The 27888-nt window shown below is 42.8% G+C and overlaps 1 protein-coding gene across 3 annotated transcripts; it reads right to left on the minus strand.

The window, feature by feature from the left end:
- Nucleotides 1–909: 909 nt before the first annotated feature.
- On the minus strand, nucleotides 910–27888 carry MCUR1 (mitochondrial calcium uniporter regulator 1). Of its 3 annotated transcripts, none has more exons than XM_003128183.5 (9): nucleotides 27328–27888; nucleotides 21454–21573; nucleotides 17405–17508; nucleotides 16333–16434; nucleotides 15815–15856; nucleotides 14682–14753; nucleotides 7599–7652; nucleotides 5649–5763; nucleotides 910–4533 (listed from the first exon to the last, which is right to left on the minus strand). In XM_003128183.5, exons 1-9 carry the CDS (start codon nucleotides 27755–27757, stop codon nucleotides 4478–4480), a joined length of 1095 nt encoding a protein of 364 aa, XP_003128231.1. In that variant the 5' UTR covers nucleotides 27758–27888; the 3' UTR covers nucleotides 910–4477. The 3 variants fall into 3 exon arrangements, with proteins under 3 accessions (XP_003128231.1, XP_084823508.1, XP_005665634.1); XM_084967382.1 differs by having other exon boundaries at nucleotides 27109–27357; XM_005665577.4 differs by lacking the exon at nucleotides 7599–7652.

The raw sequence follows: 27888 nt of genomic DNA on the forward strand, positions 1-27888 counted from the left end.
TGGTGTCTGCGACCTACACCACAGCTCTCGGCAACACCGGATCCTTAACCCACTGAGCGAGGCCAGGGATCGAACCCACAGCCTCGTCGTTCCTACTTGGATTCAACTCCTAAAACAACTTCATTTTTAAAGAAATCAAAGACCCACAACAAAGAGTCTTAGTTTGTCTGCACACCACAGACATGAACATGGAACCGAGGTGAGAAGGCAGATGCCAGGTGGCACCTGGACATCCATGGCACAGCATCCTCACACACAGGCTGAGCTCGCAAACCATTAGGGCCTCTGAGACACCTTATGGCTCCCCCTCAAATCTAGTGAGTGTCCGTGACTCTCCAATTTTGGTAAAAGATGTCTGGTTGGAGAAAAATGAAGGGTACCTGTAATGAATTTCCGAGCTTTCATCTATCCACGTTCCCAAGTGTTCCTTTGCTTCCCTCTCGAGCAGACATCCATCACACGGACAGGGCAGGTGACCCAGAAGAGCCCAAATTCTGCAAGGCAGCACGTGTGCTCATCAGGTCCTGGGGAAGCGGCGTATAGAACCCTCTCGGGACCCTTCCTCTGGCCGCTACCCTAGCTGCCTGCTTTGGATTCTTCTTCCAGGCTTTTTCAAAGCACAGCTCTCCCACTCTCCTGTGCTAAGCCGGCCTGAGAGTATTGTGGGCCCCCAGGGAAAAAGCGGAGCTGAGAGGTGCCTGGAGGTGCATCCTGTCGGCATTTCCATCTTGCTCTTCCTGAACTTGGACCGTGTAAGCCACGAAAGGCAAATTCTCTGCTTAAGCTAGTCTGATTTGGATTTCTATCACCTGCAATTTGAACTTCAGCTGTTTTCTGAAACCTTGAGTATAAGCCTCATTGCCTCTCAAACAAGGAGTTACAACATTTCACACAAACATGCTAAAAGAATTCTTCTGAATAGTAAAAATTTATTTTGTAAATCAAATAATCACTTTCAGATCCAAATGTTTAGGTATTTGATTTTTAAAATAATACAAGAGTGTTATCATGTACAATTGGAGGGAATAACAGTTGAAATATAGTGTAGGCAGAAGTTGTTCTGGCTTTTCAAATTCAATCTGAACAAGCAGAAAAGGATATCAGTCACAGAAAGAAAGTTAAATATTTTATTTTAGATCATAAAATATGCCCACTCTACTATATAGTAAAATATAACTGAATATTAACAGTGCAATGAAACGAAAGGGCTAAGAAATGATTTGGGTTATCAGAGGAAAATAAGATACAAATCTGTAGAAAGACTGATATTTTCCAAATGAAATGCCAATAAAAGGCTAAAACAGTCTCGAACATTTTATTTAAAAAGTCATTATTACCGATTGACAAGTTTTTGCTTTAATGTCGAAAAGTCACAACACAATTTGATAAACGTCGTTAAAAGCCAGTTTTCTAGACATGAGTTCCACAGTGCTATCCATACGACATTTGCTCAGAAGTGATGCCAAAATTCTTAGAACACGGCATGTCGGGGTGGAGGAAGAGAGGCGCCTGCCAACGTTGACACAGCTGATTCGCAGGAGAGGCTAGAAAGGAGACAGGAACAGAGGCAAGAGCTCCCTGTTCCAAGTGGCACAGACGGAAAAGCACAGCCGAGCTGGGCACGACGCGGGAGGAACCAGGCCCCTGTGGCTCAGGAGTTTGGTTTTGAAAGACTTCGACGTCCAGCAAGATGGCTGGTTTGAGTCAAGCCTTTCTTCCTGAACTTGTGACCTCTCACCTGAGGTACCTGGCATACTTAAGGGAAACGGTGAATACATTCTGATTGAGTTGTGCTGGACACTGAACTAGAAAACCAGCTAAGGACTGAGAGCAGCACAGGCATCCAGTCACATTTCCTGTAAAGAATCGAACACACAAACATGCTTTGCTTACGGAGGAAGCAGGAAAGGAGCTGGAGTTGAAGCTCTTTAAAAGAGATAAAGAGCAGGGGAGGGGCGAGAAGGCAGGAGGGCAGAAGAAGCCTCTAAGAGCTGAGGGATTCGTGCACGAACAGGAAATACAGGTCCTGTCCAGCTGACGGTTCCGCTTTAGGGGAGGGCGATCCTCAGGCCTTTGCTCCGGCTGATTTTCCCCAAGTGCTAGACACACAGCATCTGTGCCCGAGCACAGCTCCCCAAAGTGACCTGCACCCCTCCAGGCCAAGACAAGCTCAGGGAGTCGTCACACTGCTCAGAGACGTCTGGGCCAGCACCGGGAAGGGTACCCTTGTATTTATGGCTCCTACGCTTTTCCAATAGAATACATTTGCCCAAATAAAGAGAACGGGGTCCTGAGCTCTCCTAGCCTCGTACGTGCAATCCCCACCACCGAAAGCAGGGTCCATCTGTGCCCAGGACAGGGGAGGCAGGGGCTGTTCTGTACGGCGGAGAGGCCCACAGCAAAATCAGCGGCCCCAGTTAAGGGACAGCCTGACATAGCCCACCATCACCAGTAGGAATGTCATTTGGAATACTTCTGGCAGATGCCAGACGGTCACCCAACCGCAGGCTATTTCAAACATACTTTCTCAGGACATAAGGTCACTTCGCTGCATTTAACCTCTCATGGTTAGTGTTTGGTTTGAAACAGAACTGCACACAGTACTTTTTCCTCTCGGGGACTCCAACTTAGAGGAGTGTCTGCGCTCTGGCTCGCCTCCAAGCTCCTACTAAGACAAAGTTGGGTTGCAAAGGTGGTCTTAATGGGCTGTCATTGACTTAACTCTTTACTATTTAGGGCGATTGTTAAATGTACGGTGTTTTCTGGGGATCCTTCTCTGAAAGGGGAATGCATATGTGGATAAAACATGAGGCAGTTAAGATACTTTTGGATCTGGCTGAAAGGAGACTACTCACTTCAAAACTGGTACTATTAATGCCAACGTGCTGGGGCACAGAACATCCTCAGACACGGCAACGACTACACTTTACAGAGTGCAGAGATGACATCCAAAGGACAGGAGGTAACTTTTTTGCCAAAGTGGACCGAACCCTGAGGACGGGGACTATATTCTACCAGCCGATCAAGACATCTCTCTGCGGCCTCCCCACTGGACCACATCACCTGCACACGTGTTCACGTGGGGAAACAAGAAGGGGCCATCTGATGTCACTGCTGATGTCTCTACGTGCAGCTCACTCAAGTAAGAGGAGACTGTGCCTCGCCCAATACCCCTAGTTGTAGCTAGGAATGTATTTGCGTTAAAGACAGAGGTGAAGTCAGCATGAGAGTATCTTTAACAACCAAAGAAATCAACCTAGATCAGAATACCTGGCATGATGACCGTTCTCTAGTTTGCAGCACCTACGACCTGAGCTTGTAACAGGCAAAGGCATATTCATTAAAGACATTCTTGAAAAATGTGCACCCTCACTAAATAACTAGATATCACTAAAGAGGGAAAGCCTCGTGCTTCCCTTGATAAAACGCTGATGAGGACCAGAAGGAAGAAGATCCTGCCTGGCAGACTGAAAAGCCTCCACGCCCAGAATGAGCACATTCTCTAGGGAGGCAATGCCACACCTCGGGTGTCAGGACAGCTCTCAACTCAAGAGGGAGGCAGAAGGACCAAGTCAGAGGGAACAGGGAGAGAAGTCTAGCCCCTCCCCCCATAATCACAATACCTCATTAGGCGACAAGGTTTTCTAGCTGGAAGGCACACACAATATAAACAGAATAGTAACTTAACGAAGCAGAAAATGAAAGGAAAAAACCTCCTTTGGGTGTAAAGTAGCATGCGGGTAACAACAGTTGGACCTGAAACACAACTGCTAACACAGGGACTGGGTCAACAGGAAAGGAAGACTTGATGCTTTTGGTTTAGTTTCAACGATTCTTCAGTACTTAGTAAAGCTAATGGAGACCCCGAATCCTCGGAGACAGTATTGGAATTGCGGAGAGTTACATAAATATTTACTGCTGGTATATCCCACAGGTTAGACCAAGTTCACTGCTCCAGCTCAGTGGAGTCTTCCTTGCTTTGTCCGCCACCAGGCAGGGCTATAAAGTCAACTAAACAGAAAAGATGAAAGGAGCAGGTATAGACTTCTCGCTTCTTTGCCCTGGTTATATGTCCATAATATACATAAAAATAAATAATATGTATTAAAAATCAGCATTAAAATTTGAAACAAGGAATTCCCAGGGTGGCGCAGCAGTAACAAACCTGACTAGTATCCATGAGGACGAGGGTTCGATCCCTGGCCTTGACCAGTGGATTAAGGACCCAGTATTGCCATGAGCTGTGGTGTAGGTCTCAGATGCGGCTCGGATCTGGCATTCCTGTGGCTGCGGTATAGGCCGGCAGCTACAGATCTGATTCAACCCCTAGCCTGGGAGCTTCCATATGCCGCAGGTGCAGCCCTAACAAGACAAAAAAAAAAAAAAAAAAAATTTGAAACGAGAAAAAAAAAAAAAGGCACAGCAATCTGGTCTTCTTAAGGCAAAACAAAAGAATGCTCTTTAAATAGACACTTTATTATATCCACAGGCGGTAAAATCCCAGAGCTACCGTTAGGCACGTAAACACGGATCCTGTAAGAAAAAAACCACAATTGTACAGAGTATTAGTTTTACTAACAGTTACTTGCAGAAACATACTTTACTAAGAAAACAGACACTTACCTTTCTCAGTAGGTAAGCTGAGAAAGTCAGCTTACCTACTGCTGTGCCACATCCCATGAAACACCTGCCTCTTAAAAAAAATCCCACACCTTAAAATCCTCATCTTCAAAGTACAAATGTAGCCAATATTCAAGAAAGCTTTACTTTCTTTTCTTTCTTTTTTTTTTAGGGCCACTCCCACAGCATATGGAGGTTCCCAAGCTAGGGATAGAATCAGAGCTACAGCTGCAGGCCTGCACCACAGCCAGGACAAAGCCAGATCTAAGCCATATCTCTGACCTTTGCCACAGCTCATGGCAATGCTGGATCCTTAACCCTCTGAGCAAGGCCAGGGATCGAACCCACAACCTCATGGTTACTAGTCGGATGTTTCTGCTGAGCCACTAGGGAAACTCCCAAGAAAGCTTTTCAATAAAAGTATAGAATCACAAAAATTCTGTGGTCACAAAGTATATGCATATGTGCTAGAGAAGGACATGCCCTTGAATTTCACTAGCAAAATTCCACTTCTAAATACTATTACACTTCAAAATAGTGATTATATTTCAAAATAGTGATTAATACAAAAAATGTTAAATTTGAGTTAAAATAATGCTATTTTGGGGGGGGGGGTTCATCAGTCTTCATTTTCTCTTTTGGCTCAAAAATTACAAAAGCAAAGTAACTCCGTACAAGGAGTGTTGAAAGATCACAACTCAAAAGTCTTCCCTGCTATCTGTAAAATATTCCCTCTTGAATGTCACTAAAAAAAATTCCAAATAACTCTAGTTTGGTGCTACTCTCTTATCAAATTTAAGATTTCATAGACTGTAAAATACATGATTTTATTTATGACTAACAATGAAAAAATGCCAATTATAGGATGCTATGCCATCTATTGGAAATTGTAAGACACCTTCCAATTTCAGAGATGTTAAAATATGAAAAAAAAGTTAGAATCAATGAAATGCAGTATGTCTTTGACCGAATTTATAAATTTTATTTATTTTCAGCTGGTTTTAACGACAAGATACAAAATGGCTTACCTGCTAAATATTTTATATTGTCGAGCTTGTGCGACTCGAGCATGGTTTTGAGGCCAGCGACCTCGGTGTCTATCTTCCTGTCCGTCTGTGTGATGGCCCGATCTTGCTGGGCGTGCTTTTAAAAGCAAAGAGATCACAGCATTTTTATTTATTAATCTTGTTTTTCTTTTTAGGGTCACACCCCCGGCATATGGAGGGTCCCAGGCTAGGGGTCCAAACAGAGCTGCGGCTGCTGGCCTATAACACAGCCACGGCAATGCAGGATCCGAGCTGTGACCTGCAGCACAGCTCACGGCAACGCTGGATCCTTAACCCACTGAGTGAGGCCAGAGATCGAACCTGCATCCTCATGGATGCTAGTCAGATTTGTTTCCGCTGAGCCATGATAGGAACTCATTTTTATTTATTTATTTACTTACTTACTTATTTGAGATTCACAGCATTAAACCACTCTGGACACGTCCCTTCTGCAGGGGGTCCTAGGGTCCGTTCCCAACAGGGTGTGGTCACAGGTCAGCTGGGTTCAGTCCAGGGCTTCTGCCTGCACTCTCACTAGCCTCATGCTTTGTTGTGACCAGGACCTTAAATATCTCTAGGCCAGTTTCCCTCTGTTTGAAATACGGAAAAAGGTACCATGGGCCCTGCCTTATACAGGCTGCTTAGAGAATCAAGTGTGATCACCAAGGAACAGAACTCTTGTAAGTGACAGGTGCCAATAAGGTTACAATTACGAAGCTGGTTTGTTCTCCATGGCAATGAACATGCCTCATCCTTCTGCATCCCTCTTAGCAGGAAGTAAAAAAAAAAAAAAATTTTTTTTAAATGAACAGAATCTTACATAATCCAAAAGCAACAGTGCTTGCCTTGATGCTATTTCTATTCACATTTTAAAAAAGTTTTCTTCTTTTATAGTTCTTTCCTAAAGACATTACAGTTAAACCAGATACATGATTAATTCTCAAAGGGTGGTGAGTTTGGCTGATGTTATAAGGGTTTGTAGTATTTCATTAATGCATAAAAGCACTGCAAATACTTCACTGAAAATCCTGGGGCAAGTAAGCAGTTCCCTGTGGCAAACAACTCAGGTTATGAATAAGGAAATAAATGCCTGGATGAGTAAAAAATTTCAGAGGAATAGTTCCGTACTCTCTCATGGCAGTCTTGGTAGGTTTCTGAGGTCCCAGGTAAGACAGGATGGAAGAGAAATAATGCGTGCCATTGGTTAAAAATATAGTTTAAAAAAAAATACAAAAAAACTCCATTCCTTCTTATTCTTCAAACACTGGGATCTAAATTTGTTGAATAAACAAAAAGCCTACAATATACCACTTCTGGGTATAGATACCCAAAAAGAATTGAACACAGGGACTCCAACAGCTACCTGTATGTCCCTGTTCACGGGATTATTCACAATGGCCACAAGGTGTGGGAATAATTAAAAAATGTAACGTGTCCACCCAATGGGATGTTATTTAGCCTTAAACAGGAAGGAAATTCTGACATAGGCTACAACATGAATGAACCTTGAGAATACTGTGCTAAGTGAAATAAGTCACAAAAGGACAAAGCAGGTAGGATTCCACTCACAGGAGGGACCAAGGACAGTCAAATTCAAAGAGACAGAAAACAGAATGGTGGCAGTAGCCAGGCGAGGAAGAAACGAGGGGTTAGCGCTGAGTGGGGAGAGTTTCAGTTCTGCAAGATGAAAAGAGTTCTGCGGATAGGTGGGGGCACCGGTTGCATAATAACGTGAATGTATTTAATGCCACGGAACCAAACACTTAAAAGCAGTTAGGGTGGCGATTTTTACGGGTATTTTACCACGATGTAAAAAATCCTATGACACTTGCATAGATCTTCCCACGACCATCACGACAAACAACAGTAGCCATGCACGGGATGAAGCAAAGATGAACAAAATGAACAAGAAAAGTCCGTCTCATTTCTTACCAATGACACCATTTCTGTTTTTACTTCCAGCAGCTTCCTTTCGTTTAATGAATACTGAAACAAACATGTAACACGGGTCAGATTGTGAATTTATTCCTTTCTCCCCTCCTTCTTCTCTGGTGCCTGAAATAGTCCAGCCTCAGTACTTCCAAAAATACGCTCCACTAGAAGCCACCCCGAGGTAAAGGAGCCTACTTGCCTTCTCCTTTAGGTTTGTGTTTTGAGGTTTCTTATTTCCAACAGCTGGATTCCCTGTGTCATCCTCCACCCCCCTCTTCGCTGGTTTTCTCTTTTCACCTCTTCACTATGACATCTCTACATCCCTTCCACTGTTTTAAGAGCCTTCCCTGGAACCACTTTAGATGGATGCCAAGTCACATCCTTTTCGGCTTTGGGAGGGTTGAAGGCAGTGGGGTAACGATTCAGTTTAGGACCTATCCCATCATAACGACAAACAAAATTGGTCACTACTTGGGGCTTAGATAAAAGAGAGGAAATAGATAAACTTGGGAAAAATAGTTTCAAGGAGTATTATTCCGTGACCTAGATGTTACCTGTGATGATAAGATACTATGTAAATACAGATACAAGAAATACACTACATCGTCACATGTTGTTTTTAACTGAAAGAAACAAAAACAAAAAACAAACCCACGTGGGCTGTCACAATCCAATGTTACTAAGGGAACTGACTAGTTCTACCAGTATTAACTACTAGTTCTACCTAGTAGTACCTTTGGCTACTAATGTCTGTGTAAAGATATTGTGTAATTCTGTTGACACTGAGGCCAAAATCAGACACATCTCCTTAGCAGTGGGCATTAGGATTTAATTGAGCAAATGGAATTCTATAATTTAAGTGAGGAATTAAAAATTCTTCCATATATTAACATGGTTATAGGGGGAAAATTAATGCTTTTCAAGTTTCTAGAAACTTCCTAGCTATAAAAGTGTTCCCCTGTGACTACTAGAGGGGAATATAAAAACAGCGTTACTTAGAAGTTAAAAAGGAAGGAAGGAAGGAAGTGGGGGAGGGAAGAAGGGAAGGAGGGAGGAAGAAAGCCTCCAAATCCCAAACCAAGAATTAGCTGCAGGACCAAAGAATGCTCATCTCCAGAGTCTGAGAGAGCTATGCACCAGATCACCACCAGGGGGCAGCACGGTGGAATGGGATTGTTCTACACACCTTAAAACTCCAGCTTTCCCTAAGTCAAAATGGACTCAGCCACAAGAGAAAAGCCTACATCTTGACATTGCCATGACTTTTAAAATAACATCTATGTGGCTCCATCTCCCTGCACTCCCAACGCAGTTTATAGGCTATACAGTTTTTGAAACTGACTGTAAACATCAGTTAATTTCATCAAAGCTGTGTGATAACTTGATTAAACAAGGGAATGAGAGGGTCAAATACTTCATCAGTACACGCTAAGTATGTGTGTCAATTTCAACATAAGCTTCATTTCTCATTGTAGTACACTGGTTAAAAGTGTGAAAAATGAGAAGACAACGAACAATTGTGAACACTCAGTTTCTGAACGCGTGTCCAGTTCTTCATTAGTAAAAAAATACTATATATGCCCTAGTTCTCATTCTGCTAAGAACAAAAGACATATCTCACCAATGTTATCAAATTCAAATAAAGCCTGAACAAGAAGATAGGTGGGTTAAAAGTCACCAGAGGCTGCCCAACACATACAAAACATCCAATTTATTGTATCCTGTGTTCACAGCATTATTTCTAACAGCCAAGACATGGAAGGAACCTAAGTGTCCACTGATGGATAAACGAATAGGAAGACGTGGTGTATATGCAATGGAGTATTACTCAGCCATAAAGCGAGAAAGAAACCTTGCCATTTGCAACAACATGGACGGACCTTGAGGGCGTTATGCCAAGTGAAAGAAATCAGATGGAGAAAGGCACGCACCATAGGATCTCACTATATTTGGAACCTAAAAAAACAAACAAAAATACCAAGCTCACAGACACAGAGAACAGACTGGTGGCCCCCCGCTCCGGTGGGGGGGGGGGCAGGGGTAGTGGGTGGGTGAAATGGATCAAAAAGTACAAATTTCCAATTACAAAATACCTACATTCTGGGGATGAAATGTACAGCATGGTGACTCGAATTAATAACACTGTACTGGAGTTCCCGTCGTGGCGCAGTGGTTAACGAATCCGACTAGGAACCATGAGGTTGTGGGTTTGGTCCCTGCCCTTGCTCAGTGGGTTAACGATCCGGCGTTGCCGTGAGCTGTGGTGAAGGTTGCAGACGCGGCTCGGATCCCGCGTTGCTGTGGCTCTGGTGTAGGCTGGTGGCTACAGCTCTGATTCAACCCCTAGCCTGGGAACCTCCATATGCCGTGGGAGCGGCCCAAGAAATAGCAACAACAACAACAACAACAAAAAAGACACACACACAAAAAAAGGAGTTCCCGTCGTGGCGCAGTGGTTAACGAATCCGACTAGGAACCATGAGGTTGCGGGTTCGATCCCTGCCCTTGCTCAGTGGGTTAACGATCTGGCGTTGCTGTGAGCTGTGGTGTAGGTTGCAGATGCGGCTCAGATCCCGCGTTGCTGTGGCTCTGGCGTAGGCCAGTGGCTACAGCTCCGATTCGACCCCTAGCCTGGGACCCTCCATATGCCTCGGGAGCGGCCCAAGAAATGGCAAAAAAAAAAAAAAAAAAAAAAAAAAAAAGACAACAACAACAACAACATAAAAAAAAAAAAAACAAAAAACCACTGTACTGCAGAGTTGAAAGTTGCTGAGTGAATCTTAAAAGTTCTCATCGTAAGAAAAACATTCTGCAACTGTGTGGTGATGGACACGAAGGAGACTCTCACAGTGATGACCACTTCACTCTACATACACACAGCTCTGAGGATAAAACGGGGGCGACATGCATTACCTTTGAAATGCGTATTAACAGGCATTGCAAAGGACAGGGGAGCTGTGTTTCCACAGTTTTCTTAGGTCCTAGGCACAGATCCCACAAGTTGTTGGACTGACAGACACAGGCGATCTTCAGCCTCTCTACAGTTCACTTTTTGTGACATCTTTTTGGTAACAAATGTACAGCACTACTTTTCCTGACTGAAAATTCCATTTTAACATAACTTAAAAGAATCATTTAGAATCTGCATTTCAAAACAACACAATAAAGTCATTAAGCTTTCTCTATTAAAAAAAAAAAGACTGTGGAAATATTACTTAAATCTTGAATTTTCAACATAGAATTTAATTTAATACTAATAATTTAATGTTATTCTAAGTCAAATAATCAACTTCACCTTTGTAAAATCAGGGCCTGTGCAGGTTTAGGTCTATGTTAAATAGATCAAGGTCGAATTTAATTTCTTTATTCATGTCCAAGTGATGCATAATTTAGTATCTCCGAAACAAAAAAGACTCAAGCAGTTCCCGTCGTGGCGCAGTGGTTAAGGAATCCGACTAGGAACCATGAAGTTGCAGGATCGGTCTCTGCGGCTCGGATCCTGCGTTGCTGTGGCTATGGTGTAGGCCAGTGGCTACAGCTCCGATTCGACCCCTAGCCTGGGAACCTCCGTATGCCATGGGAGCGGCCCAAAGAAATAGAAAAAAGACAAAAAAAAAAAAAAAAAGACTCAAACTTGGAGTTCCCCCTGTGGTGCAGTGGGTTAAGAATCCGACTGCAGTGGCTTGGGTCACCATGAAGGTGTGGGTTCAATCCCCAGCCGAGTGCAATGAGTTAAAGATCCAGTGTTGCTGTAGCTGCAGCATGGGTTGCAGCTGTGGCTCAAATTTAATCCCTGGTTCGGGAACTTCCATATGTCGTGAGTGTGGCCATTAAAAAGAAAAAAAGAAAAAAAGAAAAAAAAAAAAAAAAACCTCAAACCTGATTTGACCAAGATTTTAATTTAATTTTTTTTTCTTCTTTTTACAGGCGCACCTGGAAGCAGATGGAAGTTCCAGGCTAGGGGTTGAATAGGAGCTACAGCTGCAGACTATGCTAAACCACAGCAACACCGGATCCGAGCCGCATCCAAGAGCTACACTGCAGCTTGCAGCAACACAGGATCCTTAACCCACTGAGCAAGGCCAGGGATTGAACCCATATCCTCACAGAGACAATGTCGGATCCTTAACCTGCTGAGCCAGAATAGGAACTCCCCAAGATTTTAATTTTGATGTTACTTAAAAAATAAGTTTTATTGAAGTATAGCAGATTACAATGTTGTGTTAATTTCTGCTGTATAATGCTACTTTTGAAAGCATCGAATTTGAGCCCTAATCCAAAATATAGTCAAAATAAAGGAAAAAATTATGTTATAGTAATACGCAGGTAAATATTTAACAGTACTTGTGATGTGCATGTAAACTTAGACTTGATCAAGTGTTTCATCCTGCAAAGAAATTAATTCATACTCTACAAAGAGCATCTGGTACCCATCCTCCTTAAACTTTTTCAAACGGTTGAGGAAGAAGGAATACTCCCAAAGACATTCTATGAGGCCACCATCACCCTCATTCCAAAACCAGAGATACCACCAAAAAAGAAAACTATCGCCCAATATCATTGATGAATATAGATGCAAAAATTCGCAACAAAATCTTAGCCAACCGAATCCAAAAACATACCAAAAAAATTATACACCATGACCAGGTAGGGTTCATCCCAGGTTCACAAGGATGGTTTAACATACGCAAATCAATCAACATCATACACCACATTAACAAAAGAAAAGTCAAAAATCATATGATCATCTCAATAGACGCAGAAAAAGCATTTGACAAAGTCCAACATCCATTCATGATCAAGACCCTCGCCAAAGTGTACCCTCGCCAAAGGGTATAGAGGGAACATTCCTGAATATAATCAAAGCCATTTATGATAAACCCACAGCAAATATAATCCTCAATGGGGAAAAACTGAAAGCCTTCTCACTCAAATCTGGAACAAGACAGGGATGCCCACTCTCACCACTGCTCTTCAACACAGTTTTGGAAGTCCTAGCCACAGCAATTAGACAAACAAAAGAAATAAAGGGCATCCATATAGAAAGAGAAGAGATCAAACTGTCACTGTATGCAGACATGATACTATACATAGAAAACCCTAAGGACTCAACCCAAAAACTACTTGAACTGATTAACAAATTCAGCAAAGTAGCAGGATATACGATTAACATTTGGAAATCAGTCACATTTCTGTATACTAACAATGAAATATTAGAAAAGGAATACAAAAATACAATACCTTTTAAATTGCACCCCAAAAAATCAAATACACCTGACCAAGGAGGTAAAGGACTTATATGCTGAGAACTATAAAACATTAATCAAGGAAATTAAAGAAGATGTAAAGAAATAGAAAGATATTCCATGTTCCTGGATTGGAAAAATTAATATTGTAAAAATGGCCACACTACCCAAAGCAATCTACAGATTCAATGCAATCCTTATCAAAATACCCATGACACTTTTCACAGAACTAGAACAAACAATCCAAAAATTTATATGGAACCACAAAAGACCCAGAATTGCCAAAGCAATCCTGAGAAACAACTCTCCCAGACTTCAAGCAATATTACAAAGCCACAGTCATCAAGACAGTGTGGTACTGGTATCAAAACAGACATACGGACCAATGGAATGGAATAGAGAACTCAGAAATAAACCCTGACACCTATGGTCAATTAATCTTTGACAAAGGAGGCAAGAGCATAAAATGGGAAAAAGAAAGCCTATTCAGCAAGAATTGCTTGGAAAACTGAACAGGTGCATGCAAATCAATGAAACTAGAATACACCCTCACACCATGCACAAAAATAAACTCAAAATGGCTGAAAGACTTAAATATAAGACAAGACACCATCAAACTCCTGGAAGAGAACATAGGCAAAACATTCTCTGACATCAACCTTATGAATATTTTCCTAGGTCATTCTCCCAAGGCAACAGAAGTAAGAGCAAAAATAAACCAATGGGATCTAATCAAACTGAAAAGCTTTTGCACAGCAAAGGAAACCAAAAAGAAAACAAAAAGACAACTTACAGAATGGGAGAAAATAGTTTCAAATGATGCAATGGACAAGGACTTAATCTCTAGGATATACAAGCAACTTATACAACTCAACAGCAAAAACCCAACCACCCAATGGAAAAATGGGCAAAAGACCTGAACAGACCATGTTCCAAGGAAGATATGCAGATGGCCAACAAGCACACGAAAAAATGCTCAACATCCCTGATTATTAGAGAAATACAAATCAAAACTACCATGAGATACCACCTCACACCAGAAAGAATGGCCATCATTAGTAAGTCCACAAATAACAAATGCTGGAGGGGGTATGGAGAAAAGGGAACCCTCCTGCACTGTTGGTGGGAATGTAAGCTGGTACAGCCACTATGCAGAACAGTAAGGAGGTACCTTAGAAAACTATACATAGAACTACCATATGACCCAGCAATCCCACTCTTGGGCATATATCCAGACAAAACTTTCCTTGAGAAAGACACATGCAGCCGCATGTTCATTGAGGCTCTGTCCACAATAGCCAAGAGCTGGAAACAACCCAAATGTCTATCGACAGATGATTGGATTAGGAAGATGTGGTATATATACACAACGGAATTACTACTCAGCCATAAAAAAGAACAAAATAATGCCATTTGCAGCAACATGGATGGAACTAGAGACTCTCATACTGAGTGAAATGAGTCAGAAAGAGAAAGACAAATACCATATGATATAACTGGAATCTAATATCCAGCACAAATGAACATTCCCACAGAAAAGAAAATCAGACTTGGAGAATAGACCTGTAGCTGCCTGGGGGGGAGGGGGAGGGAGTGGGAAGGATCGGGAGCTTGGGATTAACGGATGCAAACTATTGCTCTTGGAATGGATTTACAATGAGATCCTGCTGTGTAGCATTGAGGACTATGTCTAGATACGTACATTGCATCACAACAGTGGGAGGAAAAAGCATGTATACATGTATGTGTAACTTGGTCCCCATGCTGTACAGTGGAAAAAATAAATAAATTAAAAAAAGAAATTAATTCATACTCTATTTTTGAAAAAGGAACATACCAATTCTTTGACTCTGCTCTTTTCTAGATTGAAGTCTAATTTGGTTTCTGTTCGGACTTTGATCACTTCATCCTAGTAGGAGAGCAAACAACAAAGAAAGAAATCCAATGTAAGAGATCCAAAACCTGTGAGGATGTGAGCCTAGCCTGGGCCTGCTGGCTTCATCGCCCCCAGCCCAGGGGAGGGGCAGGGACAGGGGTGCGTGGACTAGTGCGGTCAGGAGACCCTGGTCAAGTCACGGCTGGAGTCAGCCTTATCTTGGGACTTCCCGGTTATACATACAAATAATTGCCTTTTTGTTTAAATCAGTCCAGAATGGGCTACCGTTTCTTTGAACCTCAAGAACATGAATGAACGTTAACCCAATACATTTGCTTTGTGGGAATTTATGAATCAAGCTGTTCCCTGCAGGACTTTGCAAAGCAGAGATGGACTCAAAGAAGTAAAATATTAAATTCTGGTTTAAATGAAGCCTTCCTTCTGACACTCATCAAAACCTTTTTCTTAACATCAATGTCCTTTCCACTTAAAAACAACAACAACAACAACCGCTGGTTCGGTCAGCATTTTAAATTCTCTAAAGACAGTCTCTCCTAAGAGAATCTAAGGGCTCCATGTGGCTGTGCCAGAAGAGTTTTTATTTTATTTTTTGTCTTTTTAGGGTCATACCCAAGGCATATGGAAGCTCCCAGGCTACAGGTCGAATCGGAGCTGCCGGCCTACGCCACAGCCACAGCAACTCCAGATCTGAGCTGCATCTGCAACCTACACCACAGTTCACGCAATGCCAGATCCTTAACCCACTGAGTGAGGCCAGGGATTGATCCCCCATCCTCATGGATAGTAGTCGAGTTTGTTACTGCTGAGCCACAACAGGAACTCCCAGAAGATTTTTTATTTTAAAAATGACTTCATTTCTCCTAGATCACAATTTTCTTAATGAGACATCAGTAATTTATTCATTAGCTGTGTTCTCAGTTAAACCTTCCAAGGCGGACTTTAGAGACACCTCACACAAATATTTAACATAGTGTTTAAGCACACATAAGTACTTAAGAACATGTAAGTCTTTCTGACATTATATTTATTACTAAGTGTATATAATTACAAACAAGCAAACAGGAGGATCTTACCATTACTTGTTGTTTTAACCGATGTAGTTCAAGTTTTATCTTCTAAAAACACACAGAAAAGAAATGTTTAGAAAGGTAGAAGAAAAATATAAAAAACTTGGTAATAAACAAATATTAGAACATGTATTTATGCACAAGTTCTTTAATCCTTCAACACAAACCTGGCCACATTCAGAATACAACATTAACTGAAATAGTCTCAGTGGCAGAAACAATTGCTTGTCCTGCCAGGATGGGACTATAATCATGTGTGTGCCATGAATGACCAGAAGGGGGCGTCAGCAGGACCTCCTGGGTTTTCATCACAGTCTAATTCTTGATCTGATGGAACAATCATGTGTGTCCTGAAATGACCAAAGGGGGCGTTGGCAGGACCTCTGGGGTTTTGGGCACAGTCTAATTCTTGATCTGATAGTGCACACTGTGAAATTCATCCAGACATACACTTTGTGCACTTTTGTGTCTGTGTATCTCAGAATCTTAATATAAAGTATGTGTGAGTGGCTCTTTCATTTTACCTCATTTTCTGATCGAAGGGCTGAAAATTCACTCTTCTCCAAAATAATCATATCTTTTTTCACATTAGCAATCTGAGCCATCAACTGCTGAAGCGTGATCTCCTAGGAAAGAAAAACAAAACATATAACCTACTCTGGGCCAGAAAGTCCAAAGTCCACCTTCTACAGTCTACCTGATACCATCTCAATGAGAAACTAGAAAAGCGTGGGCACAAGAAAAGAGGTTCAGCAAAGCACTCCTCTGTCTCAAAATGAGAAAAGGATGAGACCTCAAGTCAGTATCAGCATCAAGTGAATCACATAAAGGGTGGCAGTCAGAGGACCAGCTGCTCAACAACAGAGTTGTAATTCTGGCCACATCTCCATTTATTAAAGTGCAGCTGACTAGGGAGTTCCCATTGTGGCTCAGGGGGTTAAGAACCCAGCCAGTATCTATGAGGATACAGGTTCGATCCCTGGCCTCACTCAGTGGGTTAGGGATCCAGCGTTGCCATGAGCTGCAGTGTAGGTCACAGAAGTGGCTTAGATCCTGTGTTGCTGTGGCTGTGGCTGGCAGCTGCAGCTCCAATTTGACCCTTAGCCTGGGAACTCCCATATGCTGCAAGTGCAGCCTTAAAGCAAAAAAGAAAGTACAGCTGACAAGAATAGTCAGTTTTTTGGGGTTTTTTTTTGTTTTTTGGTCTTTTTACGGCTGTACCTTTAGCATATGGATGTTCCCAAGCTAGGGGTCAAATCCAAGCTGTAGCTGCCGGCCTACGTTACAGCCACAGCAACGCCAGATCTTCAACCCACTGAGCGAGGTCAGGGATCAAACCCACCTTCTCACAGAGCGTCGGGTGCTTTACGCTGAGCCACGGTGGAAACTCCTCTGTTTTCAAAGGTAATGACTCTGTGATCGTTGACCAAAGAGCTCTGAATACATATTTTTTTTATACCACTGTAATCATCTGTCTCTCATCTAGGGTTAACATGACGATAGGCCTTTCCATAGAGTGTTATGCGAAAACACGTATTACAAATAACATCCCATCGTCAGCTTTCACCTCTGGGCAAGCGCCCCAGCACAGCTCACCTGCTGCATCTTGGTGACCATATCTTTGTAGACGACATCCATGTTGGTCTCTGTGATCTTGACCAAGGCAGACACAATGATTTCCGCTTGTCGAGTAGTGAACCCTAAGCAAGCACACAAGGACAAGCATGCTGTAGTCGTCAGGGGGGAAAAAAAAAAAAAACCCTTCGTAGAAAGAGAGGAAATGCAAACTTATACATGCAGGTGGATGTTGGAATTCAGAAGCAGTTGGAAAGCCGAAATGTGGCAGGAGGGTGGGGTCTAGTCACAGGCTGTGATGTGTCTGCCATGCAGGACAAATATGACACATCTGAGTCTGCTTCCTGGTATAAAACGAGGGCTAGGGCTGACTGAGCGCCAACATGCTGCCTGGCTGTCAAAACCACGTTTTCAGAGAATGTCTAATGACAGGGAATGCCTGCAGTGCAAGGTCAAGTGAAAAAAAAGCAGCCTCAAAATTATAGATACAATTTATGGCTTGTATAGTTTAACAAAGATTCTAAGAAAATTTTATTTTCTTATGCGTGATCTTAATTTCCTACAATGCATGTGTCTTAATTTTAAAATTAAATAATGGAGTTCTTGTCAAGGCTCAGCAGAAACTAATCTGACTAGTATCCATGAGGATGCAGGTTTGATCCCTGGCTTGCTCAGTGGGTTAAGGATCTGGCGTTGCCATGGGCTGTGGTATAGGTCACAGATGAGGCTTGGATCTGGTGCTGCTGTGGCTGTAGTGTAGACTGGCAACTACGGCTCTGAATCTATCCCTGCCTGGGAACCTCCATATGCCTCAGGTGCGGCCCTAAAAAAAAAGATGAAAAAAAAATAAAATGTGTATGTTAGGAAAAAATAATTTACTTAATTAGAGAAAGTTTAATTATTTTATCCAGCACAATTCGGTCAAATCGTTGTCTATATAAATAATAATTCAGTTGTTAATTTAATTCACTTAATGTTAAAAGACAAAATCAATTCTTTCATTTTTCTTCCACAATTCTCCTTAATCACTAGATGGGGGAGAGAAACTGGAAAATAACAGATTCTTTTATATTCAATAAGTAACACTGAACTGAATTACATATTCAACTCAGCAGTGATGTTTTTAATAACTTTAGGTAGTAACTTATCTTTCACATTGAAAATTCTAATTAAAATGATATTTTAAATGCTTAAAATGCTTAAATCCCTGGAATATAATTCTATTAAACACGTCCATCTATAAGAACTGTAGAAGAACTTAAAATGTCTTGTAATTAATTCACGGCACATTTGTTTGGAGGAAGTTATAAGAGATTCACTTTGGATGAAATTAAGCATTAAGCATGGGACTAAAAAAAAAAAAAAAAATCAAAGACAAATTTAAATGAGACAAAAAGACCTCCAAAGACCTAGTCTCTTCACTTTATTCAAAATCCTTTAATTTTCAATGTGTGGGTCATGAACAACAAGGAAAAAAAAAATCACCCAAAAAGTTACCCGCCCAAATGTTAACAACGTTTAGCTCTGGTACTGGGATTCAGAGTAGTTTTTCCCGTTTTTTGTCTTCCTGATTTTTTGAAAATGAACACGTCTCTTGTAATTTTTAAAACTTATTAATAAGGGTTCATAGTTAAACAATAATAAGGCTTGGGAATTATGAAGAAAAGAGAAGAGAGACCAAAAGGGGAAGTATGCTGATAATAAAAGAAATAAGCTCCAAAAACTTAGAACCACCTATAGGAGGAGAAAGGATAAGAAAAAGCACAAGTTAAGCAGAAGTTAAGCCTGACCTCCCGGGTTACCAGATACAAATGAAAATTTTTTGGTAGGAATGAGAAAACAGGACAGAATCCAGGCTAGTGAGATTACAGACACTGGAAGTTTCGTGAATCAGGAGATGTAACTCTGGACAAAAAAAAAAAAAAGGGATAAAGGATGGAACATTCTTTGAGGGGTCCTTCCTGGCTTTATCCTAACCCAGCCATCTAAGATACCTATCATTCCTGGAAGCATCTTCGCATCCTGCCTTTATTCGCTGGAGTCCTCAAATTGCTGGTCTTAAAATATGCAAATATTCAATGGGTTAGGGTTTGGAGTCCAGAAAAGCTGGAAGTACATATATGGAAACATCACATTTTTAAATAAACACTCACAAATTCTGTTTGTTCAAAAGGAATAAATGAATTTTTAAAGGGGGGAGGAGACACAAACCCCACCTCTCATTGGGGGAAAAGATCTGGGTCCACGGCAGCCGCGTGGCCAGAGCCATGCTTAACAAAACGAGTGCTGTTCCTTTAATATCATCCAACATCTGGTGCATGTCATAATGCCCCCATCATCTCTAAAATGTCTATATGTCTTTTTTTTTTTTTTGGTCTTTTTAGGGCCGCACCCTCGGCATATGGAGGTTCCCAGGCTAGGTATAGAATCGGAGCTACAGCTGCTGGCCTTCACCACAGCCACAGCAACGCCAGATCTAAGCTGTGTCTGCGACCTACACCACAGCTCATGACAACGCCAGATCTGTGACCCACCAAACAAGTCCAAGGATTGAACCCACATCCTCATGGATACTAGCTGGGTTCTTAACCTGCTGAGCCACAACGGGAACACCTCTAATGTGTCTTTTTACAACTGCTTACTTTGAAGACAATAAGATAAGGCCCACCAAAAAAAAAAAAAAAAAAAAAAAAAAAAAAAAAGACCTCTGCGTATCAAGATAATTTTAGATGCCTCTCTTCTCACTTCCACTTTCCTTTTTAAAATTCTGAGCAGAAAGAAATTATAGTAAATAAGGCTCACGTTTTAAGTTTGAGAAGAAAAGCGGTAAAAATGTTCACAGAGCACATGACAGTTTTCCGGAAGTGCATTCACGTCCATCATTTCAAACTCAAAAGGCTCTTTGGAATTGTTATTATGTCCACATAGTTACCAGGGGGGAAACGGGGACAAAGAAGGAGAAAGGACTGTGAACAGCTGGAAGCTGACAGAAGCCGAGCTCAGAGCTGCAAACTCCCCCACGTAAGCACAGGAGGGTCCGTGCCATCCCCAGGTATCAAGTATGTAACCACATCTACACAAGGCAGCTTTGTGCATGTGAAGCCATACAACTGGGTAAATAATTATACAGTAAAGTCAAAACACAGATCTACCTATTTCAAAGGCATAATCTCTGCTGAGATTCTGATTTTAAGGATACACGTGTCACAATACAGAGAATTCAAAATTTATATTTAATTTGTAATGTGTGTCTAGAGATTACATGAGGATGCTATCTCTATGCTATCTCTTCACTGTCATACCTGTCAGAAGAATCGTTTACATTAATTAGCTCAACAGCCGTAAGAGGTGTGAGTTTGAATATTTAAGGGGAAAAAAAAAAAAAACCATTAAGTTGAAAGTACCAATAGCTGCTGCTCTGTAACATTTAAATTTCATAAAAACTTTAAAGCACACAAGTTGCATGGGAATAAAACGATCACTTTTCTGCTTAGAGAGTTGTCATAGGAACCGTTGCTGGGTTTGGCTAACTTGTGTCTCATTTTTTATCTGAAACACTGTACTTCCAGAGTGATGCTATAAACATGCACTTCCCTTGGACAAAGCGATGATGTGGGAGAAAAGTCTCAAATGAACTGATGAAGCAAAAACGTCCTGCAACGAAAGATGAGGTCTTAAAAAATGGAGACTGACCAAAAGATTGTCTGCAGATATACCAAAGGCAGAGAGAAATATGAGCAGTTAGATAAGATCATAAGGGCAGGGGAGTTCCCATTGTGGCTCAGCCGTTTATGAACCTCACTAGCATCCATGAGGATGAAGGTTCAATCCCTGGCCTCATTCAGTGGGTTAAGGATCCAGTGTTGCCATGAGCTGTGGTGTAGGTCAAAGATGTGGCTCAGATCCTGTGTTGCTGTGTCTGTGGCACAGGCCGACGGCCACAGTTCCAAATGGACCCCTAGCCGGGGAACCTCCATATGCTGCAGGTGGGGCCCTAAAAAGGGGGGGGGGGGCAGGCATAATGTATAGTGTTTTCCTCTGGCTCCAAGTAACCAGTGAGAGAGGATTACCATTTTCTTCGAGTAAACACACTAAGGCGTGGGTGTCAAAGTAGAGCTTCCTACTCCCAGAAGAGGTGAACTCTCTCCTTTTGCCCTCCAGCTGCAGGCTGCCCGCAGAGAGGCTCAGCTCTAGAAGAGAAAGGACAGCACACGTCAGAACAGGACCCAATGCAACTGAGCACAGGGAAAAAATAAGGCGCACCTCAAAAGCCTTTTTTTTTTTTCTTTTTTTAACAACTTTGAGATAGAACTCACATACATACAACTCACCCATTTCAAATGTACACTTCAATTGTGTTCAGTATATTTACAGAGTTGTGTAACCATCCCACGATCAACCTGAGAACATCTTCATCACCCCCAAAGAAACCCTATCCCCTCTGGCTACCCCAGTCGCTATGCGATCACACCCCACCTCCCTAGTCCCACAGGCTGTCACGTACCTCTCTTCTGTCTCTATGAGTTTGCCTGCTGTGGACATTTCATAGGAATGTAATTCTTAGCTATGTGGTACTTGATGACTGGTTTCTTTCACCTAGAGTGATATTTCCAAGGTTCACCCACCATGTAGTACATCAGTATCTTATTTCCTTTTATTGCCAAATAACATTTCATCATACAGATATACCAATTTTTTAACCTAGTCATCAGGTGAAGGATTGACTCTAAGAAGAGTCCCATTTCTCCACATTCTCAACATTGTTATTACCTGTCTTTTTGTAATAATCCTTGTGGGTATAGAGTAGTATATCTCATTGTAGGTTTTTTTTTTTTCCTTTTTTATGTTTTATTTTCTTTCTTTCTTTTTGACCTTGCATGTCGAAGCTTCAGGCCAGGGATCGAACCTGAGCCACAGCAGTGTCGACACTGAATCCTTCACTGCTAGGCCCCCAGGGAAGCCCCGATCTTCCTGTAGTTTTGATTTGCACTTCCCCGATGGCTAGTGAGGCCGGACATCTTTTCATGTGCTCGCTGGCCACTGCCATATTTTCTTTGGAGAAATACCCATTCAGATCCTTTGCCTATTTTAAAAAATTGGGTTATCTTTTTATTACTGAATTGAGAGAGTTCTTTATATATTTTATTTCTTTATTTTTGGCCACCCTGTGGTATAGATGGAGTTCCCAGGCCAGGCGGTACATCCAAGCTGCAGCTGAGACCTATGCCGCAGCTGTGGCAACACTGGATCCTTTAATTCACTGTGCTGCGCCAGGAATTGAACCTGCGCCCTGGCACTGCAAAAATGCTGCCAACCGCTTTGCACCACAGAAGGAAATCCTTTTTACATATTTTAGATACACGGTCCTTATCACATATATCATTTGCAAACATGCTTTTTCTGTGGGTTGGCTTTAACTTTCGTGACAGCATCTTTTTTCGTGACAGCATCTTTTGAAGCACAAAAGTTCATTATTTTAATCAAGCGCAATTTATCTTTTTCTGTTGTTCCTTTTGCTTTTGGTGAAGAGAAACCATTGGCTGATTTGAGCACACAAAGATTTACACTTGTTTTTTTCCTAAGTTTTAGGTGTTAGCTCTTAACATTGGGTCTTTGAGCCATTCAAGTTAATTTCTGCACATGGTGTGAGATGGGGGTTCAACTTCATTCTTGTGCATGTGGATGTCCAGCTGTCCTTGAACTACTTTCTCCGTTAAACTGTCTTGTGACTCATGGCAAAAATCAATCGATTATAAATGCAAAGGTTTATCTTTGAGTACTCCATTCTATTCCACAAGTCTGTCTTATGCTAGTGCCACATTTTCTTGGTATGTAGTTTGTAAGTCAAGTTTTGACATCAGGAAATGAATCCCCCAACTCTGTTCTTTATCAAGATTTTCTGGCTACTCTGAGTTCCCCATATTCCTATATGAACTTCAGTATCACTCTATCAATGTCTACAAAGAAGCCACTTGGAACTCTGATAGAGATTATGCTAAATCTGTAGGTCACTGTGGGGAGTACCGCCATCCTAAAAATATTGTCTTCCAATTACCAACATCTCCACGGCCCTCACTCTCCATTTATTTAGGTGTTTAATGTCTTTATTCGTGTTCTATGTAGGTTTTGTACTTTGGGGGGGGGGGTTAAATTTAAGTCTCTAATTCCTTTCGATGCTACGGCAAAAGGTACTGCTTTTTAGAATTTTCAGATTGTTCATTGCTAGTGTATAGAAATACAACTGACTTTTGTTTCCGTACAATTTGTATATTGATCTTATATCCCACCATCTTGCTAAATTCACTAGCTTTCATTGGTTTTTAGTGAATTTCTTAGAGTTTTCTATGTATAGGGTCATGTCGTCTGTGAAGAGTGATAATTTACTTCTTTTACAATCTGGATGGCTTTTCCTTTTCTTGCCGAACCGCCCTGGCTAGAACTGCTAGCACAGCGCCGAATGGAATGGTGAGAGCAGCCCCCCTCATTCCTGACCTTGGAGGGAACATATCCCATCTTTCACCATTTAAGCATGAGGTTAAGCTGTGGGTGTTTCAGATGCCCTTTATCAGGTGAGGTGGCTCCCTTCTGTTCCAAAAAAATTGGCCAAGTGTTTTTTTAATGTGAAGGGGTGTGGAATTTTGTCACATTACTTTTCTTTGTCTTTTGTGATGATCGTGTGGTTTCTCTCCTCTAAGGTGTGAATATGGTACACTGCATGGAATTGATTTTCAGACAAAGTGAACCTGCTGTTCTGAGACAGAATCCTGTTTAGTCACAGCATACACTCCTTTTTATAGACTGCTCAATTTGGTTTCCTAGTATTTTTATAAGAGATGTTGATCTGCGGTTTTTCTTCCTTATCTTTGCAGAAGACTATGTTTAGAGAGACGTGTTCTAACAATTTATGTATTACCTTTTCTATGAATTTCTGTGAATTTAACCACAGGTCCAACCCATTTTTGTAAGCTCGTTTCAAGGTCCTCATTTGAAGGAGGTAGCAGAGTAATGATTTTCTGGCTTTTGTGTTCCATCAACCACAAAAAATAGATTTAAAAAATATGGACTAACTGCAGTACGAATTTGTAACTCTGTCAAGAAAGGACCTTTAAACATAATAGCTCCTTACTCTTACAATCATACAAAAAGAGACATTTTGACAGCAAAAGGAAAAGAGATGGACAATATAAAACTTAAAAACTTTCCATTTAAATGTAATGAACATAGCTATATAAAAATCTTGCTACATACTTGTTCTTACTGATCTATGACACCAGGTGTTATAGGAGACAGAAGAGTCATCTAACTCAAAAGGTTTTACTCAGTAGCTCTCCTAAATGACCAGAAAGATACTTCAGCTCATCAACTCTTATTCTCAATCCTTCACCCCTAAATACTCAAAGGAAACTGCAAGTAAGCAGAAAAGGTGACATGGACAGGACCCTACAGATCTGATGCTTTTCTGTAAGCTGAAAGCAGTGGTTCTCAAATTACTGGCAACTTGGAGTTAGGGTGGCTGTGTTCACAGCACCTAGGTACGTACAGGAGGGTCAATAACCACCTGGTACCAAGCACTGTTTGCAGACTGACAAAATAAAAGATGCAACAACTATTCTATGTGTGTGTGTGTTTAATGGTAAAAATAAATAAATAAATAAATAAATAAGTGGGGGAGGGGGCCTTAGCTTCAAAGAAGCACCTGCCTATAGTATGAGGCCCTTGGCAAGGCACACAAAGCCTGTCCTAATCTAGCCCACTCATCCTTTCAGCGTTCATTCCAGCCACCTAAGCTATCCTGTTACCTGCACTTTCAGACCTTGGTACACCATCCTTGAGCTCGGCTTGCTCCTCCTTCTAAGCTGTAAATTTTAAGCACCCTTTTTACCCCTTTGCATCTACTCTGACGATGTGCTAAGCACCCATTATGTTCCATTAGCACCCATTATGTTCCATTAGCGTTCCATAAGCACCCATTACGCCATAAGCACCCATTACGCTACCTCTGCGACCTGCCTCCCCAGGTCAGGGAGCAGCCTTTACTGTGTGTACCCAGCCCAGTACAGAGAGCTCTATCACAGCAGCTACTAAGTTATTTCCCTGTCTGTGTGTTCCTTCAAGCTCCCCAAGAACAGACAGTTATTTTTTGCATCATTAGCATCTAGCAGAGGGCCTGGTACACTGCAGACCAAAAACAACTTTTTAAAAAAATTTAACAGTATGGATTCTAAGATCTGGATCTAGAGACTGTCCAGAAGGAAAGTTTGAGATGAACTCCTTTCTCCTCTTCACGTATGGCCTTCCCTTTTCACTTAAATGAGCTCACTTAAATTGGGCACCTCTTTTTTCATCCTTTATCTCCAGCCCTGGGCAAAAACTGGCCTCCATGAGAAGACATCCTGACACAGATGAGCCCTAGCAGGAGAAACAGTGGTGAGGGAATGAATGAATGCATCTCTCAAAGGGATCTCTCCAAGCCACCCATCTCAGAACCATGCTGGGCTGTCCCATGGGTTAGGGAGCTCAAAAACCTTTGAGTCTAGAATTAGCTTACGAAAAGTGACGGAATTATTCTAGGCCTCGATTCCTTTTTTTCCAGTAACAAAATAATCATTTGTGTAATTTAAAACAAAACACCTCCTTGCACCCACAAAACAAACTATCACTGCTACTTTTGAAGCAAGTGAATTCCAATTTAGATACGGCAGATTTTTTTTCTTTTCAAAAAAAATTTGGAATTTCAATTGCAAGCTCATTTCAAAGAAATATTACTGCTGTCTGAAAAGTTGAGAAAACGACTAGCCACTTGCCACTTAGCCCTCCAAGCCCTGCTGATGGAAGGTGAATTCTGTCTTGCCTCCATCCAAGGGCAGTCCCTGAGGACACAGCAGTATTCTGGCACTGGGAACACCTCTGACTCACTTTTCCTCCTTTATTGTGACACAAAACGAGGCCCAAGAACTATGAATTCTCACTAACAATCAGGAAACAAGTAACCTGACCTATGCTAAAGTATAACATGTAATTCTCCTTTGGGGAGGGGAAACTTGAGCATATAGAAAGGATATTAAAACCCTACACGAGAAGCTCAAAGTTAGATCCTTAGCCCATGAGCGAGGTCAGGGATGGAACCTGCGTCCTCATGGATACTAGGCAGATTCGTTTCCACTGAGGCACGACAGGGAACTCCTGCTTAGGCTTTCTTAACCTCACGCAAGGCCCCCTGCCTCACCTCCTTTAAGTATTTCATCAAACGGCACCTTCTCCATGAAACCTACTCCAATGACTATTTAAATTAGTAACTGGAGGCATCACTCCACTTCGTGGTGATCTTACCCCCTTTATATTTATATATAGCATTCATCAGATTATATACATTATTTATGCATGCATAAATAATACACACACATATATATATTCTCCTCTGCTAGAATTAAGCTCCAAGTAGGAAAAGATTTTGTTAGCTGATACATCCCGCGGACCCAGCAGAGTGCCAGGGAGAGTGGAAGCCGGTGCTTAACGAATTAATGAACCCACGAGAGTTTGAAATTAAAGTATAAAACAATCCCTTCATGTCCCTTAGCTTCCATCCTCAAACTCGCAAGCCTCCGGCACACCTGCTCCTTTACCGGAGTCGCTACACACACCGCGCACCTGCAAAACAGAAACCTGCGAGCGGGCGCCACGCGGCGGCTCTACAAACGCGCGCGCTGCCTCCTCCCCGCTCGTACCTCCTGCCCCGCATTCCATTAAAAGCTGCGCCCTGCACCCGGCGCCCGCAGCCCGACTCACTCGGATCCTCTCCGCTGAGGGAGCCCAGGAGAGCGCGGACCAGAAGGGCGGGGCCCGACAGACCTTCGTCCCCACGGCCGGGAGGAGCCCGGCGACCTCGGCTGACCCGCCCTCAGGAGCTCAGAGCCCAGCTCCCGCCGCCCCGGCCCGGCCCTCACCTCTCCTCGAGGAAGCGAGGGCGGCCACCCGCCGGAGGCATAGGTGGAGCGCGCCCGCCGCGCAGGCGACGCGGGGGGCCAGGCCCGGCTGCCACCTCCACGCGCCGCCGCGCCCGGCCGGGGGAGACGAGGGCCCGGCGCGCCACCGCTCCCAGTTCGCCAGCGGCCGGCGAGGGCCGGCGGCGGCCAGGCGCGGGAAGGGCACAAGCAGGACGAGGAACAGCGGGGAGGCACGTGACGCGCTGGCACGGGCCGCCGGGCCGCGGGGCCGCAGCGCCCCCAGACCGCCGGGGAGCGTGGGCACGAGGCGGCGCGCGGGAACGCCACGGCCGCCCGGGCTTCCGCCGCGGCCCGCGGCCAGGAAGAGCAGAAGGCGCCGGCGGCCGGGCAGGCGCTTCGGCTTCTCCCCCGCAACGGAGCCGCAGTCCATCTCCGACGCGGTCACTGGCCCGGCCGCGCGCTCATGCCGGTCGCGCGCGGCCGCGGCGCGACACCGACAGCAGGAGCGAGCGTCGGCGGCAGCGCCGAACCGGGTCTTTCCTGTCGGGCGGGCGGGGCTCT

This window comes from Sus scrofa, chromosome 7 (genome assembly GCF_054392235.1).
Source record: "Sus scrofa isolate SSC_HxYL_T2T_F1_AM1 chromosome 7, Sscrofa_HxYL_maternal_Yorkshire_Landrace_v2.0, whole genome shotgun sequence".
Classification (NCBI taxonomy): Eukaryota; Metazoa; Chordata; class Mammalia; order Artiodactyla; family Suidae; genus Sus; species Sus scrofa.